At 33.4% G+C, this 20,948-nt stretch overlaps 1 protein-coding gene and 1 long non-coding RNA gene across 3 annotated transcripts in view; both read right to left on the reverse strand.

Moving 5' to 3' along the window:
• Positions 1 to 1,782: 1,782 nt before the first annotated feature.
• Positions 1,783 to 5,053, reverse strand: LOC125612998. The gene is made up of 2 exons (XR_007343510.1): positions 2,392 to 5,053; positions 1,783 to 1,866 (listed from the first exon to the last, which is right to left on the reverse strand). It is a non-coding gene; the product is annotated as an uncharacterized LOC125612998 (long non-coding RNA).
• Positions 5,054 to 5,290: 237 nt separating this feature from the next.
• Positions 5,291 to 20,948, reverse strand: part of Pggt1b (protein geranylgeranyltransferase type I subunit beta) — a 55,714-nt gene continuing 40,056 nt past the window's right edge. For both annotated transcript variants that reach the window (XM_015488597.2, XM_015488596.2), the window contains 3 exons: positions 13,093 to 13,277; positions 7,912 to 8,020; positions 5,291 to 5,978 (listed from right to left, as the gene is read on the reverse strand). In XM_015488597.2, coding sequence (XP_015344083.1) covers positions 5,797 to 5,978; positions 7,912 to 8,020; positions 13,093 to 13,277 — 476 coding nt within the window. In that variant the 3' untranslated portion in view covers positions 5,291 to 5,796. The remainder of the gene's footprint in view (positions 5,979 to 7,911; positions 8,021 to 13,092; positions 13,278 to 20,948) is intronic.

The following is a 20,948-nucleotide window of genomic DNA, read 5'->3' on the forward strand; positions in this document are numbered from 1 at the left end:
CATTTTTTTTTTTTTTTTTTTGCAATCACAACGGGGGTCTTCTCTTGAACTGAATCTAATTTAGGTTTGTGTGTATATATACATATACACACATATAGTCTTTTATTCTTTTTAAAGATATTTTTATTTATCTATAATTATACATACAGAACAGTGCTGAAATCATGTATAAAGCTTAATATTCATTAAATGAATGCACCTATTTAACCAGCACCTAGGATCATAAAACAAAACATTACCAGCACCATAGAGCCTCCTTATATTCTCTTCTAGAGCCAAAGAAGCCAGGTAAAAAATATAGTATACAACATGGTCCACTTATATAAAGTTCAAAACCAGGCAAAATTAATTGATGATTAAGTCTCGGTAGCACTTACCTTTCAGAAGGGAGGTAGAAGCTGAAAGAAGTGATTTCTTAAAACACACATGAACTTTGCCTGTTCTGAACTTAATTAATGGAATCATAGTATACACTCTGTGACTGGTGAAGGCTACTGATTATTTGTTAACTGTACTTAATAGCTATCATTAAGTTCTTTTATAGTATATATAATTTATATAAAAATTGCTTTGGGTTTTCCAAATACATATAATCATATCTGTAAACAGCTTTACCTTTTTATTAGTTCATGTCTTTGTTTTGTTTAACTTTCTTTGTTTAAATTATGAACACAGTGTTAAACAGTAGAGGAGACAGTGGGCATGTCTTGTTCCTGAGTTTGGTTGGAATGCCACTCTGGGGCATAAATACAATGTTAATGAAATATTAATCAGTTTCTACACCTTGAGTACTTAATTTTATCAGATGTCTTCTGCAAAGATAACCATAATTTTTTCTTTTTCTTGTAATATATTTTCTAATATTGGATTATCCTTGCATTTCCTAATATATACTGAACTCAGTCATGATTAATACTTTTTCAAAGTGCTATTGGATTGTTTGCTAGTAAATCATTAAACTTTATGCATTGATATTCATTGGACTAATATTTTATTTTTGGTACACTATTTGTCAGGTTTTCTAAGTACTATTATACTCATTAACAAAATGAACTTGGAAAGTTTTTTTTTTTTCAATTTAAGGTTCAAGATTCTTCTGTCTACTCCTTGGAGTTGTTTAAGCAACACTGGGAATATCTGATCTTAAATGTATGGTAAGAATGACAATCTGGGTCTAAATGCTTATTTTTGGTAGGAGATCCTTTAATTACTTGTTTCTTCTATGCCTAGTTTGTTTGGTTTTCTGTATGTATTAAATTTTGGCAATTTGCATTTTTCTTTATAAAGCTTTCTAACTTGTATTAAAAAATCAGTTAAAAAAATCTTGTTTTATGGTTATCCCCCCTTGTCATTTTAAGTTTTTCTTATTTGTGCTTCCTCTCCCCCTCCTTTTTAAAAAACAAATCAGTTGATAGTTTGTGTATTTAATTGAGCTTCATCCCCCAACCCAAAGAATCAGCTTGTCAGTTTATTGGCTCTACTGTTCTGGTTTTCTACCAATTACTTTTGGTTTTCTCTGCAATGCTGGGATCAATACTTTTTGCTTTTATCTTTACTAATTCCTTAATTGTGTTTACTTCAGCTTTTAAGACTACTGATACCATACAGACACTATAATTGCTCTCATAACTGCTTTTTGTTTTGAAGCATTAGGTTTCTATATGTCTTGAAATCATGTCTCTCTGGTGTGTTTTCATTGTCTATGGGATGTTGATGTACTTATTTCCTATTTCTTATACTAACTTTGAATGTCAATGGACAGCAATCTTGTTTAGTTTTTTAAAAAAGCGAGTTTTCCTATGCTTTTGGGAAGAAGGGGTACTCTAGGTTAACTTTTTCAGCTTCACAAACCCAGAACTCCTTCCCCTCTCCACCCCACATTGATTTAAATGATTGTGTTTCCGTGTTTATATATTTTTATCTACTGGCCTTCTTGACTACTTCTCTCTCTTTTTTTAATCCTATTGTACCTGTCTTGTCCACCCTGGATTCTAATTTCAGCAGTTTTTTGCAGTGTTGTCTTATTACTTTCAAAAAGTACACAGTATAAAACCCAGGCTGCTCTAGTGTAACCATCAGACCTTATCATATTGCTTTAAGACTCACCTGCCTGCAGATGGGACTCTGTAGAACTCTTCCCCATTTTAGCATCTATTCTCAGGTGGCCCACTGCACTTTGTAGTGAGCAGCTCTGCATACTGTCATAGTTCTCTAACTTGCAAGGCTCAGAAACCAGCTGCCTTCCTCACAGATGGTGAAACCACGTGAGTCAGCGTTTTATTCTTTTACTTGTATTATCAGGTTCATAGGAATTCCCTGCCATCTAGTTTTGTAGACAGTGTGTCTGTAGCTACCCCAATTACTCTGTCTTCTTATGGAGAGATTAAAAACTACACTGCTGCCATCATCTTCCCTGAGTTTACATTCTGTTAAGACCTTTATTGTAGATTAGAGGCTTTAAAAATAATTTTGTGATTATGACACTATAATTAAGAATATGCTGTATTTCAGGCACTATGCTAAGTGTTTACATGTAACACCTCATTTAATTCTTAACCAATCCTGTAAATTAAGTTTTAATATTTTCCTCATTTTACCAATGGGGTACCTGGGGTCCAAGATAATGCTGAACTGGCAGATTTGAGATATAAACCCAAACCACCTGATTCCAGAGCATCTTCTCATTAACAATCCAATATGATCAGGTCCAAGAATTTTCAAACTACATACCTCTATTAGCAAAATTTCTACTTGAATTTAGGTTACTTATGAATAAGAGTCTAAAAAAATCCTCAATACATATTACAAATCAAATTTAACACACTATAGATAGTAAACAGGTTAACAGTAACTTCTACTATCTTCAAAAACAAAAACAAAAACAAAAACAAAAAACCCCCACCAAACCAAAAACTGCTAGAGAAGAGAAAATTTAGACCCTGGGAACAGTTATTTGAGTTTGATCTTCATAGTTTTCTTCTCATTCCACCACTACTTCTAAAGAACCAAGTATATTTGTAAAATATTGTATATAATTTACTTTATTAATCAATACTTTTCTTGTGAATTATTTTTACAAAGTTAGAAATAGTCTTTCCAAAACTCACAACAGCCCAATATTTTTTGGTCAGTATGTTTTGGTGAAAAGTGAACATTCACTGGCCTCTAAAGTTTCACAAGAAACTTTGTCTCTCAGTGTGTATCAATTAGAATCATTCTATTATTAATATTCTTTTGCTATTAAATTATTCAAGGAGTTAGAAAATATCTAACAGTTTTATAAATGACTTTTACATTAGAATTCACTTAACTTTCATTTATGAATATAATTACTATTAGTACTTTTCTTATCTTCTAACCTTGTTAGTGACTCAGGAAAAATGTGGGATTTCTACATACTCATAAAGCCATTATATACATGTTATTTTAACTCTCAACCTCTAATAGATGACTGACTTTGAGATAGGGATATCTTAAATTGTGAGGATTTAAAAGCAACTTGAATAACTCATGGAAGAATAATATCTTTTGATAAGTCTATTTTTTTCCCTACCACTGGAAGATTTTTTTCTTCCTTTTGTTTCTGAAGCTGGGGATTGAACTCAGGGAATCACAAATGCTAGACAAACACTGAATCACTGAGCTACCCCCAGCACTATTTTATTTCTAATAAAATACATCTGATTTTGCAAATTCCAGTTTAAAACTAAACATACCAATGATTCTAATAAACAAATCATTTTTCCAAGTACATGCTAGGTTTCCCTTGGGAAGGGTTATTTTAGAATATTCTTGAAATTAGGCAAGAAATTAAATAAATTGAAAATATTTGTAATTCTTAAAGAGAACACAACTTAGTTTTTATATTGATGTCTGTAGAACTAATGATTCAACTTTTATCATTACCAAGATTAACTTAAATCTAGCTCCATTAGTGAGATTTCCTTCTCCATATCAGTATCAGACTCATATCTCTGAAAGTGACTAAGTGATAGATGTGATTTATTGACAGGTTGACTACTAATGTAGAGTCTTTACAACATCACCTTTGTGATTAGCTAATTCACTGAATTAATACAAAGTAATGAACAAAAGTGCAACTCTAATTCTTATCCTCTAAATGGTTACATTCCCCTACCACTTACCTGAAAATATAAAAATATAAACTACTATGACTATGTATGGAGCTGCACCATTGAATTTATTTGGGAGGTTCTGTTTTTGCATTTAAATTTTTTATTTAATTTGAAAAAGCTAGAAAATTATTTCAGGTCGAATATTCCTTATCCAAAATGCTTAGGATCAGAAGTGATTTAGATTTTCATTTTTTCCCCAGATTTTAGAATATGTGCATATACATAATATCTTGTGAATGAGACCTAAGTCAGAACACAATGAATTTGTTTCATATATACCTTACATAAATAGCTGAAGCTAATTTTATACATTTTTACTGTGTTTATTACATTTTCACTGTAATCTGTCGTAAGAGGTCAGATAATTTTCTACTTGAGTGTCATGTTGGCACTCAAAAAGTTTGGATTTTGAACTATTCTAGATTTCAGATTGTTGGATTAGGGATGCGCAACCAGATAGTTTGAAATAAGAACAGCTAATAACACACTGGTGTCAACAAAAATTTTAAATGGCTAAAAGTAACTATTAGAAAAGTATAATTTTCAGTATCATGAATCTTAGAAATATAAACAGAAACACTAAATGCTTTTCCTTCTATATAAGAATGTTTTCTCCCCCACCCCTAGAAAAGACAACTAATGATATGAGATTAAAATAAAACATAACTGGTAGTCACACCAGCAATGTCTACATATACATAAAGATCCACACAGCACAAAACTTTCTCTTTCATAATCACAATTAAATTATTCTTTCCTCAGTTACATAATAGTTTTCTTAAAACAATCTCCCTTTAGAAAACTATCTTATTAGTTAGGCTTATTTACTTTTTTCCAGTCATTAATTTCATTTATATTGGCCACATACGTTTAATTGGCACACTTCAGAATAAGATAAAATAAGCCATTCTGAAGTGTGCCAATTAAACGTATGTGGCCAATATAAATGAAATTAATGACTGGAAAAAAGTAAATAAGCCTAACTAATAAGATAGTTTTCTAAAGGGAGATTGTTTTAAGAAAACTATTATGTAACTGAGGAAAGAATAATTTAATTGTGATTATGAAAGAGAAAGTTTTGTGCTGTGTGGATCTTTATGTATATGTAGACATTGCTGGTGTGACTACCAGTTATGTTNTAAAAAAAAAAAAAAAAAAAAAAAAAAAATTATGGGATCATCTGTTTTCAAAGACTAATCCCAGATACTTAATTCATTAATGCAATTTTTTTTAACATCAGCAGTCAAGATTTTTAAATGATCATTAAGTCCTCAACTGAAGATTATCAATGCTATATGAAGTACAAACTTGTTTTGAAGATTTGTGTTCACTTTATATAAGATACAATTTGTACTAGGAGTTTTAAAAAAGATAACCTACATACATACAGTTAATTTACCTCAAAGAACTTCTTAGAAATATTGTATAAACATTTAAGAACCACAACAGAATCCAATGTGGTTCAAACTTCAACAAAGATTTTCTTGAAACCTAGTACAAAGGTTACTGGCTCAAGACCATTTTCCAAAGTGATATCAGTATGAGTTTTGATTGTAAGACTCTATCCCTTAAAAAAAGAGCACACTTGGTTGGTTATACATGGCTTTTAACCTTGAGCTACAGTTAGGCTACAAATCCCACCCCCCTAATCTAAAATCAGTCATGTGGAGATATGTACATTCTCTGAGCACTGTTTAGAGTCCTTGTTTTTCCAGCTTTGATGAAGATCTCTAAGGCGTTCAGAAGTCCGTGTGCTTACATTCAGAGCAGGATGAACTTTACAAATTCCACTTTCCTCCATTAGTGACAGGCCACAGATCCCAAAGTATGCATGCAAAGCATCTGAAAAGAAGACATTTAAAAAATCCTAACAGGCATCTGTACATGCTACAAAATATCTTAGCTACAAAAAATCTACATTAAAATTAAATTTTAAGAAAGGCAAAATACAGTTTTTGAAATGCTTACTTTCTCAGTTTCAAAAACCAATTAAAACAAATCGGATATTAAAATATTTTATTAATGAAATTATTAATAACTAAGAAGAACAGTTACAACAAGAGAAGATGCAACTACCAATATTCTCTGAGGACAAAGAAAGAATAGCAGTAATATAAAAGACCTCTCACTTTAGTGGGTTTTTCCTTTTGCTTATTACACAAAATGGAAACAAATGCCTGTCACTCTATATTAGAAAGGAAAATAAGTCTACCTCTGAATCTAAGCAATATAGCTTACCCTCCTACCTTTAAGTTTTAAGTATGGCAATTCTTAAACCATATACTAATATTGTGTTAAATCTAAAAATAATGCATTCTGGAATGTTGTCTCATATTTAGTTCTTCTATTTAGGATTATGTCAGCCATTCTAAAAATATCTGACCTGACCACAAACAAGCAAGCAAACTCACATTCTATTTGGTTACAATAACAATTCTTTTGTAGTGGCCTCACTACACTTTCACATCTTCAAGGGGACACCAATCTTCTTAAAAAAAAAAAAAAGAAAAAAAAAGTGTAGAGACTGAAATCATTTGTCTCCTGGAGCCTTATTTAAAAAATTCTGGGGCTGGGGATGTGGCTCAAGCGGTGGCGCGTTCGCCTGGCATGCGTGCGGCCTGGGTTCGATCCTCAGCACCACATACAAACAAAGATGTTGTGTCCGCCGATAACTAAAAACTAAATATTAAAAAAAAAAATTCTCTCTCTTTAAAATAAAAATTCTGAAAAGCTCAGAACTGTGTTGTTGTGGGAACATTATAAAAGAACAGTTTTGCAGTGGCCAAGATTTTTTCTTATTTTTGAACTGGCCAGCATGTATGACATTAAGATCTATTAAACTTCAAAACATCTTACCAAATCAAACTTCATTAAGCATTACTGCTTAGTTTTATTCTGGCTTTATTTCCTATAATTTTCAGACTAGAAATATTAAGCTTAATTTCCTTTGTACTGTTATGTTATTTCATAGAGTTATTTTAAAATTATAAGGCACACAAAGCAACAATGAGGTTCATTTTTTAGAAACTAGAAAATTGTTCCAGGAAAAAAGGTGAAAAAGAAAGCATGAAAGTGTCAGGCTCAGCTTCACATTCCTGTAATTCCAGCTATGCTGTAGGCTGAGGCAGGAGAATTTCAAGCTTGAGGCCAGCCTGGGGAACTTAAGGAAACCCAGTCTCAAAATAAAAATGGCTAGGGGATATAGCTCAGTAGTGGAGTGTAGAGTACCTTGGGGTTCTATTCCAAGTACCACAGAAAGGAGGAGTAAGGGAAGAGGCATAATATACATATAGAATAATAAAAAATAGAATCTTATATTAATTAAATTAAAATATTTACAGATGAAGTAAAGCTTTTTTTTCCCCCTCAAAAAAATTTTTAAGTCAAAAAGAACAGAACTTGTTTCAAATCTCAAATAGTTTCTTTAAAAAAGTCTTATCTGTAGGTGATGACACTACCTACTTTAACTTAATAAGGTAAAGATGTATTTACTTCATAATAAAAGTCACTTTTTACAAAAGTTCCTTCCATAAAAGTATATAAAAATCTCCTCATGTCAAATATGCTACTAGACTTACTAGAACTCTCTGGTGTACAGGCTCCAGAGAAACTGTAATCAGAGACACGGTAATCTATCTGTAAAAAACTCAATAGTTTTACAAATTTTTAAATATTTACACAAATGTCCAAGTTAGCAACTGATCTTTGTAGAAAAGAAGTTAAAGATCTACACAAAAAATAAAAACTATTCTGTATTCATACAGAAAATAATTACCTGGATGACTATCTGGCCATTTGGCAAATCCCCCTACAAGGCGATCTTGAGTTGATAAGATGTAATTTCTATTTTTCTCAAAGTTAGTGTATTGAAAAATTTTCAGAAGCTGAAATGACAAAATTAATTGATATAAAACTTTTATATTGGTCTTTGGTTCACATTTCAGGTATGCATCATTTAGATATGCTTTTCTCTAGCTAAGGCTCACAGAGGAAATCTCAGGACTTTTCAGCACTTAAAATTAGTTAGCTACATGATCTATTTTTTTTTTTAAATCTTCTTTGCAAAGTCTACTCTCCTTTTATTGATTTGCTATTTCCTTCTCTGAACCAGGTGCAACTAGGCTCTTTGTACCACATTAAGCTACATTCAAAACATAACTTCCTCAATCTACTCAACATAATCAGCCATTTAAAAAAGAACTATTTTATCTAATCATATTTTAACTTTTCTGATAGGCTTTTGATCTATTTGTTGCAAATAGTAACTAGAACTCAAAATACTAAAAAAAAAAAGAGAAAGCAAAATCATGAACCAGATGCTAGAGATAGTTTTATATGAGAAAAGTAAAAAATTACAGCTCTATAGTTAGGAAAGATAAAAGTGAGACAAATATGACTGCAACATAAAAAAACTTTGTAGCTTAATGATTTATGTCATGTATTTATCTTCTCTCTGAAGAACCATTAAAAAGAAAAAAAAAAAAACTGTGACAGGCACAAAGAAGTCGTAGACAGTAGGTAAGGGTTCAAGAAATTTCTGAAGATGCAAGTAGTTTCAAGTGTACTCATAAATCAGAGAACCAGGAAAGATATTAGTGACTGATGAACAAGGATTATTTCTCAAAAAATTACCTTTAAGAAAATTATAATACAAATAAGAAACAAACTTACATATTTTGATTCAATGAATAGAATATAAGGAAAGAGACTGACACATTTCTCATTCAGTGGCATAAGACTGACACATTTCCCATTATTACCTAAAAGAAGAAATTTATACTACGGGGGATTGGGCCTGTGCATGTTAGACAAGTGCTGTAGCATTGAGCTACATCTCCAGTCCAAGAAATTATAATCCAATACAGTACTTGCTTCAACAATGAACAATATTTACATTGTCATAATAGGTGTTTATTACTGGTTTCCAAAGTGTAGAATTTTACTTATAGGGAAAACACAAAAGATCCGATAGTAATCACACCATATGAATAGTTACTGAACGTGACAGTTTTAGAGGGCAGGAGGAAAGTTTCAGAAGTAAATATAATGTAGTCAACAACAATATGCTGGAAAAAAAAGGGAGCCTAAATCCTAAATATTTCATAGCTAAAAGAAAACGTTAAAGCTGTTAAGAAATCAGCATAGGCTAAACATGGTTGTGTATGCCTCTAATCCCAGTGGCTCAGGAAGCTGAAGCAGGAGGATCACAAGTTCAAATCCAGCCTCAGCAACTTTTATAAGATTAGGCCCTAAGCAATTTAGTGAGACCATATCTCTAAATAAAATATTTACAAAAAAGGCTGGGGATGTGGCTCAGTGGTTAAGCGCCCCTGAGTTCATCCCCTGGTACCAAAACAAGAAATAAATAAAACCAGCTTATAAAGTTACAGCAATGTCCACAAAAACTACAAAAGAAATGTCTAAAAGTGGTTGCTGAAGTCACAGCAAAAATCTTCAAGAGACCACAGATGGGACAACTGAAACATTGAAAAACATATAGAGGGGCTGGGGATGTGGCTCAAGCGGTAGCGCGCTCGCCTGGCATGTGTGCAGCCCGGGTTCGATCCTCAGCACCACATACAAAGATGTTGTGTCTGCCGAAAACTAAAAAATAAATATTAAAATTCTCTCTCTCTCTCTCTAAAAAAAAAAAAAAAGAAAAACATAAAGAATGAAAACATTAAAATATATGAGTTCACAAAGATAGTACAAAAAAAAAGAAAAGAAAAAAAGAAAAACCCACCCCATTTCATTGGAAAACTTGAGGGGATACTAGGGAACCAACCTACTATGCCATACACTATTAAAATTATAAAGAAATAATCTGCCTTTCTCTGTACAAACTATACTCATGTTAAGGTAAAATTATTTATAAAGGAATGTTAATAAATTTAGAAGGAATGATAAGACTATCACTGTTTATAATCCCTTACTGACACAAGTGATGTGATATATTCAATAGCTGCTAAAACCACTCCATAAGAGTTGATGGGTTTCTAAACATTAACAATAAATATCCAAATGCAAATTTTAAGAGCGATTCTATTTATAAGCATTTAAAATAATTAAATAGTACTTAGAAATAGATCTAGCCAAGGAGATGAAAAACCTATGCACTAAAAACCATAAAACATTTCTGGAAGAAATTAAAGACCACCTATATAAATAGAAAGACATCCCATGCTCATTAACATTGTCAAGATGTCAATACAACCTTTGGATATCTATATATATACACAATCCCTATCAAAATTCCAGAAGCTTTTTTTTTTTCTTTTTTAATAAATGGGACTCAATCACCAAAATTCATATGAAACTGCAAGGGGCCCCAACAGCCAAAACAGTCCTAAAAACAATGGAAGTTAGAAGGGGTACATTTCTTGATTTTAAAACTTATTACAAAGTTTTAATAATCCTCACCTATATGGTTAATTGATTTGACACGGATGCCAAGACTATCAAAGAGATGCTGGGAAACCTGACATGTAAAAGAATGATATTGGATCTTACTTTATGTCATGTATAAAAATTACCTCAAGATTGACAAAAAGACTATTTATAAACAACTACAACTATAAAACTATTAGGAAAAAAAACACTAGGAAAAATCTTTATGACTCCGATTGGACAATAATTTTATAGATGTCAAATTAAAAAACAGATTAAACTGGACTGCATCAAAATTAAAAATTTTTGTTCATTAAATTATTATGAACAGAGTAAAAAGGCAAGTTGAGAAATGGAAGAAAAAAAATTCAAACCATATTATCTGCTAAGGGACTAACATGTAGAATAAACAACTCTTGTAACTCAGTAACAATGATAATGTTCAACATCAGTAATTACTCAGGAAAAATAAATCAAAACCACAATGAGATAACCACATCAGACCCACAAGAACCAACTGAATGACAACAACCACCACAAAATAGAAGAAAATGTTGGTGAGGATTGTGGAATACAAAACAGGGCAGTTGCTGTGGGATACAGTTTGGTGGGTCCTCAAAAAGTATGACCCAGCAATTCAACTCCTGGGTCTAACATTCCCAAATATGAAAACAAGGACTCGATCATATATTGTACAGCATGTTCATAGCAACCTTATTCACACAACCAATAAGTGGTAACAACCCAAGTGATCATAAAAAATAAGCAAAATGTGGCATAGACATATAATGGAATATTATTCAGTCATAAAAAGGAACAACAATTTGATATAAGCTATAAAACATGGACCCTGAAAACATATGCTAAGTGAAATAAGGCAGATAACAGAAGGACAAGTAGTCTGACTCCACTTTTATGAAGTAACTAAACAGACAAATTCACAGAATCAGTAGAACAGATGTTAGCAGGGGCTGGGAGAAGAGAATAGGAAGTTATTGTTTAATGATTTAATGAATACAGAATTTATGTTGTGGGTGATGAAAAAGTCAGTACAGATGGTGGTGATGGTTTTACAACATTGTGAATATAAATACCACTGATTTACATACTTACAAATTGTTAAACTGACAAGTATATATATTTTACAATAAAACAAGTAGAAAAACAAAAAAATTGATGGAAACTTAATGGAAGAAATCAGGATGGCAATTTTGAAGCCCTCTGATAAAAGGAGAAATAAAAGGAGAAACCACCAGATATGTGCTTCTTGATATAATGTAATGGGAAATATATACCATCATGGATTGGATATTTAATGATAATAAGCAATTGTGGCTGATTTTTTGGATGTGATGCTACTAAGGTTGTGTGTTTTGGGTTTTTTTTTTTTCTTCTTTCATAGTGCTGGGGATTGAACTTAGGGTCTTGTGCATGCGAGGCAAGCTCTCGACCAACTGAGCTATATTCCCAGCCCTAAGGTTCTGTTTTTTTAAAAAGCTGTTTTCATTCAGAGATTATACTGAAGAATTTCCAGATAATATATCTCAGATTTGCTTTCAAATAATATGGTGAATGGGAGAGAAATAGGACAAGTATGGTTAAAGAAAGACTAGTTTAGGGATAAATATTGATAATGGTTGATGGATATTTATACAAAGTATACAGGAAAGCATTATATGCAAATACCATACCAAGTTGTTATCACTTGAATTTTATTAAGATGGAAAAATTTCAAGTAAAACATTCTCCCTAGTTTTGAGTACTTTTAAAATTTCCCATGATTAAAAAATAAATAAAACTAGCACATGTGAGAAATAGCACTAGAAGGAGAAACAGACATTATTTCTTTCATTTTAAATAATTTTCTGTTCTAAATTTGTTTTAATCATATACATAAATTTTGTTTAAGGGAAAAAATTAGGATATTACATAGAAGATGAATACAGACTATTTAGATTCTAGACTATCGGAACTAGGTGATACTTCTTAAAAGTAAAAAGCTATTTTTAAGATACATAAAACTTACAGATATTTATTGGCTCAACAGCTTCATGGAATTAATATAGTAAACTAATATATTAAAACTAAATATATTAAAAGGTAGTAAAGATGGGAATATATGACAGTATACAGTCTTTAAATAACAAAAAGTAAAAAGAGGCATGTCAATGAGTTTTGGAAGACTTAGACAAAAATAATAACAGAAAAACTTTAAAAAAAGATAAATCACAGCTCATTCCTTGAAAAACCATTTAAGATTAGTAACTTTCCATACAATCTTTACTGATACCACTTTCAGACAGATGCTTGGACTACGCGAACCTCTAGTCTGTTTCAATAACAAGTCTTTCTATGACAGTGTAATTACTAGAAAGTGATAAATAACAAATGCTACTAAATTTTAAGTAGGTAATAGACTCAAGTTGTTATCACTTGAATTTTATTAAGATGGAAAAATTTCAAGTAAAACAGTAGTCTAAATTTAATAGCATTTAATGCACATGACTAAGATCAAACATTTTTAAATTAACATGAAGTCCAGGTTTCTCATTTTTATTATTTTTCTTACCTTTAGAGTTGCTCCTACCCAAAAAGAATAACAGGTGTCCACGGGTTTATTAGGTCTCCCATGATAACCATTTTGTTGCCTCATTATGCACCATCTCTTTATTCTGTTCAATTCTTTTTCTGAAAAAACTTCTTCTAGTTTTCCCATTAGACATAGTGATGCAATGCCACAAAAAGTAGATCCTCCTGTTAATCAAAACCACACAATGCTAAAAACTTCAAATTAGATACCTATAAAAACAGTACAAAATGCCTGGGGAGGGGGAAGAGTTAAATAATTCTAGAAAACAGTGAAATAAAATTTAAGTGACAATTGATTTCAAAATAATCACTAAAGTCTTTAGTGTTAATTTGATGAAACAGAGAAAATTTAAAATAATTTAAAGCTACAAGAATCATTCTGATTATAAGAAAAAGTAAGACTCAGAATAAGACTAAGAAATTTGTTCAAAATTACATGGTTAATGGCAAATTTGGAACTAAAATCTGGAGCTACAAAGTCCCTGTCCAACTAATCACCTGAGTCTAACCTTCTATATTTGTGAGTTCTTTATCCATGGATGTAACCAAATGAAGATCAAAAATATTTGAAAAAATATTGTGCCTGTACAGAACAGATTTTTTTCCCTTGTCATTATTCCCTAAACAATACGAAAACTACATAGCCATTTACATTGCACTAGGTATTATAGTGTAGACTATTTAAAGTATACAGGAAAGCATTATATGCAATTACCACACCATTTTATATAAGAGACTTGAGCATCAGCATTTGCAGAGATCCTGGAACAATCCCCTATTTGTACTAAGGATGACTGTACTTACCTTAGGAAATGAAGTCAGTACTTTTCTAGAAAAGACACAACACTTTCCATCGGCATTATCTCTTGTTAACTCCAAACAATTCTCTTAACTTTCAAATCTTGGATGTATTCTCTAAGGAAAAGTGAGTATCACCTCTAGAAAATCCAAGGTGATAGTGATGGTGTGTGTGTTGAAATAATGGGGAACAAAATTTGCCACATTGTGCTATGTCCATGAATGAATATACCACAATGAATCTTGCTTATATGATAATAACTGACAGTAACAATTATTTAATCTTTAGAATCTTCCCCAATTAGTTGAGAGATGTATTCTAGTCTTGAGTGAATTAAAACAGAAAAGCAAAACAAATTTATCATAAGACTTTAGAATAATTTCTATTAAACAACCCACAATCATATTTCCTTTTCAATGACTAATTTTAATTTCTTCAAGTATTATTATTAAAGATAAACAAAAGGAAAAAAGAGGCACTTTAAGTATTACTCTTTAAACTACTTTTTAGGATTCTTTAATGAAAACAGTCACAATTCAAAATAAGAACACTTTATTTTTCTCAGTTTTTGGAAATGGTAACTCTAGAAGTAAATTTGAGCTTTAAGTGTCCAGATGCAATTATTACAAAGTCTATGCTTCAAGCTAAAATTCATTTACCAATAGGTAAGCCACGTTCCCTTAAAAAGGGTCTCTTGTTTTTGTGAGCTAACAAGCAAGACCTATTTGGTAGAGAAAAGCGATAGTGATGGTGCGTGTACTGAAGTAATGGTGAACAAAATTATGCTATGTCCATGTATGAATATACCACAATGAACCCTGCTTATACATATAATCATAATGCATTACAACAAATACTATTACTACTACTAGAAGGAAGATCAATCAGGAAAGAAGTGCAAGTGGAATCGGGGAGGAAGGAAGGAGAGGAAAGAGAAGGTATTAGGGAATGAGACTGATCAAATTATGTTAAGAAATGTATGAATATGGCATAATGAATCCCACTAATATGTACAATTATAAACCAATAATTTAAAAAGTCTCATTTCACATAAAATTCTGAAAACTAGTTCTAAAGTGGTAGTTTAAAAGTAGAACATTAGAAGATGGTAGAGAAAAAAACAAAAACTAGTAACATCTCATTAATAAGTAGATTAAGAAATATTATTAAAAACAAGCATAAGAACTTACATAGGTCAATAAACTCTGCATACTTCACAATACTTCAAGATTATATCCTTAAGAGTATAATACTATCATTAAAAGTGTAATACTACAGTATGTCTCATAACAATGATCTTAATCATTAAGGAAAGGTTATGCTCTGTTCATTCATTTTGCCTTAGTTGAAGACATTAAAAATTACTTCTTTAAGGCACATAACAATAAGAGAATATTAAAGAATGCATAAGTAAATGAATAAAAAAAGAAATTTCTCCAAGTGAAATAATTTAAAAATTTGCCATCTGAAGTGATATGCTGCAGTTATGGAGAATTTGAAGAATACCACAGTAATAAAATATTTCAGTTGGAAGGAACCACAGGTTTTCTCCTAACAAACATCTAGTCCAGTTCTTCCAGGTGCAGGGTGAAGTAGGAACTACAGACCTTAGTTCTGCATTCTATGATCTACTGACATTTTAACAGTGTTCACAGTTACAGGTTAACTTGCTGGCATAAGGTTTTACAGCTCAGTTTTAAGCATTCTTATAGCATTTGCATATACTAAGATATTGAAAAGAAACCATGTCCTCTGAAATGTGTCATTTAGGGTAGTCAACAATCAAATGGCTAGAGAAAATGAAATAAATAAGACACATAAACAAGTACATCATTTTGTACTTAAACACCACATGAAAAATGTAAAGTGAAATAAATTCAAGGGAATTGAATGTTGAGATAAAATTAAGAACAAAGAGATTCCACATTTCTATTCTAGCTTAAAAAGCAGAGATTTAAAAAAAAAAAAATCAGGGCTGGGGTTGTGGCTCAGAGGAAGAACACTCGCCTAGCATGCATGAGGCACTGGGTTCGATCCTCAGGACCACATAAAAACAAAATAAAGAAAGGTATTGTGTCCACTTACAACTAAAAAATAAATGTTTAAAATAAATAAATAAAAAATAAAAAAATCCATGAATTAATTTATCTGAATTTTTCTATTATAAGTCTTGAGAGAAAAAAAACAATTTTATCCCTAAGAAAGTAGTTAAATCCAATTCTTTCAAAGCACATTAAGGAATTCTAAAACTATTCTACCATAGGAACATCATTTAGAATCACCAGATTTGATGATCATGGTCTAGGTTATGTCTGTTTAGTTTTTTGTTTTGTTCCATTTTGGGGGAAGGGGTTACTGGGGACTGAACATAGGAGTGCTTAAAAATTGAGCCACATTCACAGCCCTTTTTATTTTATTTTAAATTTTGAGAGAGGGGTCTCACTAAGTTGAGGCTGGCCTTGAACTTGAAATCCTCCAGTACTCAGCCTACAGTTGCTGGGATCACAGACATACACCACCACACCAGCTCTCTTAAGTTTTTCTGACAAACTATAGCTAAGTGAGTTGGACAAGAGAAGCTGAAGAGAAAAACAAAATAAAAAAACATAAATAATTTTTGGGGAACAAGGAAGAAAAGCACATGAAGAAACTAGGTTATTATCAAACTGTAGCAGATAATTTCCAAATTTGACATTCCAGGCTAGTGATGCAAAGTGGAATACAGGATGACCAAGTCATCGAATGCCAATTGGACAACTATAATGTACAGGGGTACACAAAGAAAGACACGAATAAAACATGATTACCTTACAATCTAGCAGCAAAGATGAGGCAAATGAAAGTACCATAAACATGATATGGACCAAGTGCTACAGACATGAAAAAGGGAATAATTGCTCAGGAGCAGTTGGGGACAAAAGACAATGGGAATTTTATAAAGGCGACACTGGAATAAGGCATAGAAACGTCAAACTCTTTGAATATTAAGAAAAAAAAACAAGGAGAAGGAAAGGAAAAAGAATATTAGCAAAGTTGAAAAATGTGCAAATGTTTAAAGAATACATTTTCTCTAAGCCTAGAGTGTCTGGAGGGATCATTCATACATGGGTCTGTAAAGCTAGAAGGAAAATGAGTTCTGGACTAAACTAAGGGACCTGAACACAGGTAGGACAGTGTTGATGGGAAAGTTTATTAAGTGGGTTATGACACTCTGGAATAGCAAAATCTCTAACAAAACTGACTATAATTACTGTGGTGGTTTTTCAACTTTGTTAAGCAAGAATTATTTTTCCAAAAACCCCTTCACTGTATGATCTGAAGTTAGAAAAATCTGAGTGAGATATGTAAAGCAGAAATGAAGCAGCAGTCATTACACAAGTTGTAGATGAAGGAGATAACAACAAAGGCAGAGGTGCTAGCTTTATTTTTCCAAATTCTTCTTTCTTTGCCCTGGTGATACCAGGGCCAGATACAGGAGTAATAGCCCTCCACACTTCTCTACTTATATTCATACCCAGGCAGAGGAGATATCTGGCTTTCTAGGTTCCCCTGTATGGTCTGGCTTGTCCACCTCTGCCAGTGTTCATGATGGCTTGTAGGTAACTTTTCTCTAATCCAGACTCTCAACTACCCCTTGTATGCTTTTCTCCATCTTCTTCCATAATTGTGTAAAATTGTATTCCTATAATATATCCCTTATTATTTTTTTAAATTTAAAGTTGTATATGGACACAATACCTTGATTTTATTTATTCATTTTTATGAGGTGCTGAGGATTGAACCCAGTGTTTCACATGTGCTAGGTAAGTGCTCTGTCACTGAGCTACAACCCCAGCCCTCCTTTATATTTTAATACTAATAGTGGTTTTGTTTCTCTGATTGAACTCATTATTGAAATACCTACTCTTAGAAAGCTGGTGTGAGGATTATGAATGGAAAATACAGAACAGTAACTGCCTGCTTAATAAATAATATTGCTCTTAATCTATAGATCTGAGATTGTAAATTAGTGACCTATGGGGGTGACAACTGGCTTAGCCAGCAAATTGAAAACAAAAAGTCTAGAAAATAAACACCCCAAATCATGGACTGCTGGCTTCTCTGAAAAAAAATCAGTAGATCTGGTGGTTAGTTATTCCACATTCCTGCCTAGCACTAACAGGCTTGTGAGGAAGAGAAGAATGATGGTGATTATAAATGTCACCTTCCCAGTTTTCCATAGTGGCTTTATTAATTTATAATTCCATCAATAGTGCATAATGGTTCCAGTTATACCACTCCTAGCTACACACCAGAAGAGAATGAAGTCAATATACAAAAGAGATACCATATACCCATGTTCACTGTGGCACTATTCACAATTGACAAGTTACAAAATCAGTTGAGGTACCTGACAGCAGAAAAATGGATGAAGAAAGAGATAGTGTGTACATGTGTGTACACACACACACACACACACAAATGGAGTATTATTCAATCATAAAGAAAAAATGCAAAATGGAGGTCACTGTGTTAAGTAAAATAAGTCAGACACAGAAAAACAAGTACACGTTTTCTGTTTTTTATGAAAACTACTTGTAGGTGACTTTTCTCTTATCCTCCAACTAGTCCTGAAACAAACAAACCTGAAAGTAATAAGAGGCATTATTAGGGAAGGGAAAGGGACAGGTAGAAGAGGTGGCAGGGAAGGTAGATACAATCAAAATATGCATGTATGGAAATTTCAGTCAAACCCAATAATCTGTACAATTAATATAAGTTAATAATTCAAAGTGTCCAGTGTAAGATGCTAAAATGGTAGTATAGAAGACGTGCCTGGTGAGCAGATGGAAAGGGGACCATGCAGCATAGAGGCAACAAATGCAGATTTGGAAACAGTTTTGGGTGTCATGAATGCAAAGGATTGATGAAGGTGTCTCCTTCACTATGTGCCCAGCGTGCTATAGGCTGGGTGAATGTATCAGTAGAAAAAACAGGCAAAAATCTGTTTTGCTAAGGCTCAAATTAAGAGGCAAAAGGCAGACAATAAACAGTTAAATACAGGTCAGTCATAAAATATTAGTGATATGGAAAAAAATAAAGCCAGAAAAGTGATTAAAGAATGGGGTAGGGCTGGGGATGTGGCTCAAGCGGTAGCGCGCTCGCCTGGCATGCGTGCGGCCTGGGTTCGATCCTCAGCACCACATACAAACAAAGATGTTGTGTCCGCCAAAAACTAACTAACTAACTAAATAAAAACATTTAAAAAAAAAAAAGAATGGGGTATACATAATTGGCTTGCAATTCTAAATAGACCATGCGTATGTGGGTGGTTAACAATTTTAAATAAGGGGCTTATAACAAATATAGTTTGAACCAAGATCTGAAGGATGTGAAGGCAGGCCAGGTATATGCTGGGTATATGGGATGGGATTGGAAGATAATGTATACAAGGAAGAGCAAGAACAAAAGCACTGAGATAAGAAAGATGAGGATAGGGAGGGATAAGATGGCAAGACAGAGGTACCCAGCATTCCCTGGTTCCTCTGTGGAGTAGAACCAATGTAACAGGTGTGTAGCTGTATACTGAGTTCAGTGACTGTGGGATACTAACTATTGGAATCCAACATCAGAAGAGTAGAAACTTTGTAAAATCCAGAGACTGGCGACAAGAGCGTAAGAGAAACAAAATACCACAGCACTAGCAGCCTGGCTCCATGGGGGAGGGGAATCTCCCCTATCCAGAAATGAAGATGAAAGACAGTCCCAGCAAGTTCTGTTCCTGCAGCAGCTGGCACAAGGCAGGTTTATAGCCTAAAGACACAAAGAGGTATGGTGTCTGCACAGTGGGTTGACTTTGGAGAAGGAATTCACTATTATATTTCCCTGGGAATTCCCAGGGTGCCATTGATGTTTGCCATATAGAGAAAAGACCTCTGTTTAAGTCAGGGCTGCTCTGGAGGTCAGAAATTCCTACATATTTCTATCTCTGGGACCCTGTGATCACCCCACTACATTGCCCCAGCAGGTGATTATGAGACAGACCTGGCTCAGTGGAGTAAACAATACAAACCTGCTGAAAGTGACAAATGGTGAGGAATAGGAGCTACAACTCAGAAAACAGTGGAGGGTGCCACCCTCTAGAAACAGAAGATCAGACAGCACAGTCACACTTGGTTTCCCACAGGTGCCAGGATTGAGGGCATGTGTGCCCTCACAGATCCTGCTATCCCTCTCCCAGCACAGAACTCTGTGAGGTCCACTATTGTCCTCTACTTGGACACCCACAGAAGATTGCTGTGGCAATCACAAATAAACCATACATAATAACTCTTGGGGTACAGAGACTGAGAAGATTAGTAGAGAAAATTGCCAGGAACTGTCTTTATTCTACCTTAAATGGTTCAGCAGGCACCTGGCTGAGAGGAATTTCAATGGGCTTCAGCCATGACTCACTACCATTCTACACCTAGTGGACACTACAACTGAAAGGTAGGTGGGGCGGGGAAGGGGTGACCAATGCCCCACCCACAAGATGCTCAGCCCAAGCAAATCCAAAGAGAAATTTTATTTCATTTAAACATGGATACTCTCAGCTGAAAGAATTTTTTTCCCCCTGTTGTCGTTTTGTTGGTAGAGGATCTAGTTTTTTATTTTTTTGGCAGTGCTGAGGATCAAGCCTAAGACCTCACACATGCTAGGTGGGTGCTCTGATATTAAGCTACATTCCCAGTCTAGGTGAGAGCATTTCTGCCCAGCTCCAGCTCTGACCCACATTCACACAAAGCCTTGGTGGGCACTTCAATGTAAAGAATTGGGGGGAGCTGGGCGCAGTGAAGTACACCTGTAATCCCAGCAGCTTGGGAGGCTGAAGTAGTAGGATCATGAGTTCAAAGCCAGCCTCAGCAAAAACGAGGTGCTAAGCAACTCAGTGAGACCCTGTCTCTACATAAAATATAAAACAGGGCTGGAGATGTGGCTCAGTGGTTGAGCACCCCTGAGTTCAATTCTCTGTACCCGCCACCCCCCACCAAAAAAAAAAAAAAAAAAAAAATTTG

The sequence above is a fragment of the Marmota marmota genome, unplaced genomic scaffold (genome assembly GCF_001458135.2).
Source record: "Marmota marmota marmota unplaced genomic scaffold, marMar, whole genome shotgun sequence".
NCBI lineage: Eukaryota > Metazoa > Chordata > Mammalia > Rodentia > Sciuridae > Marmota > Marmota marmota.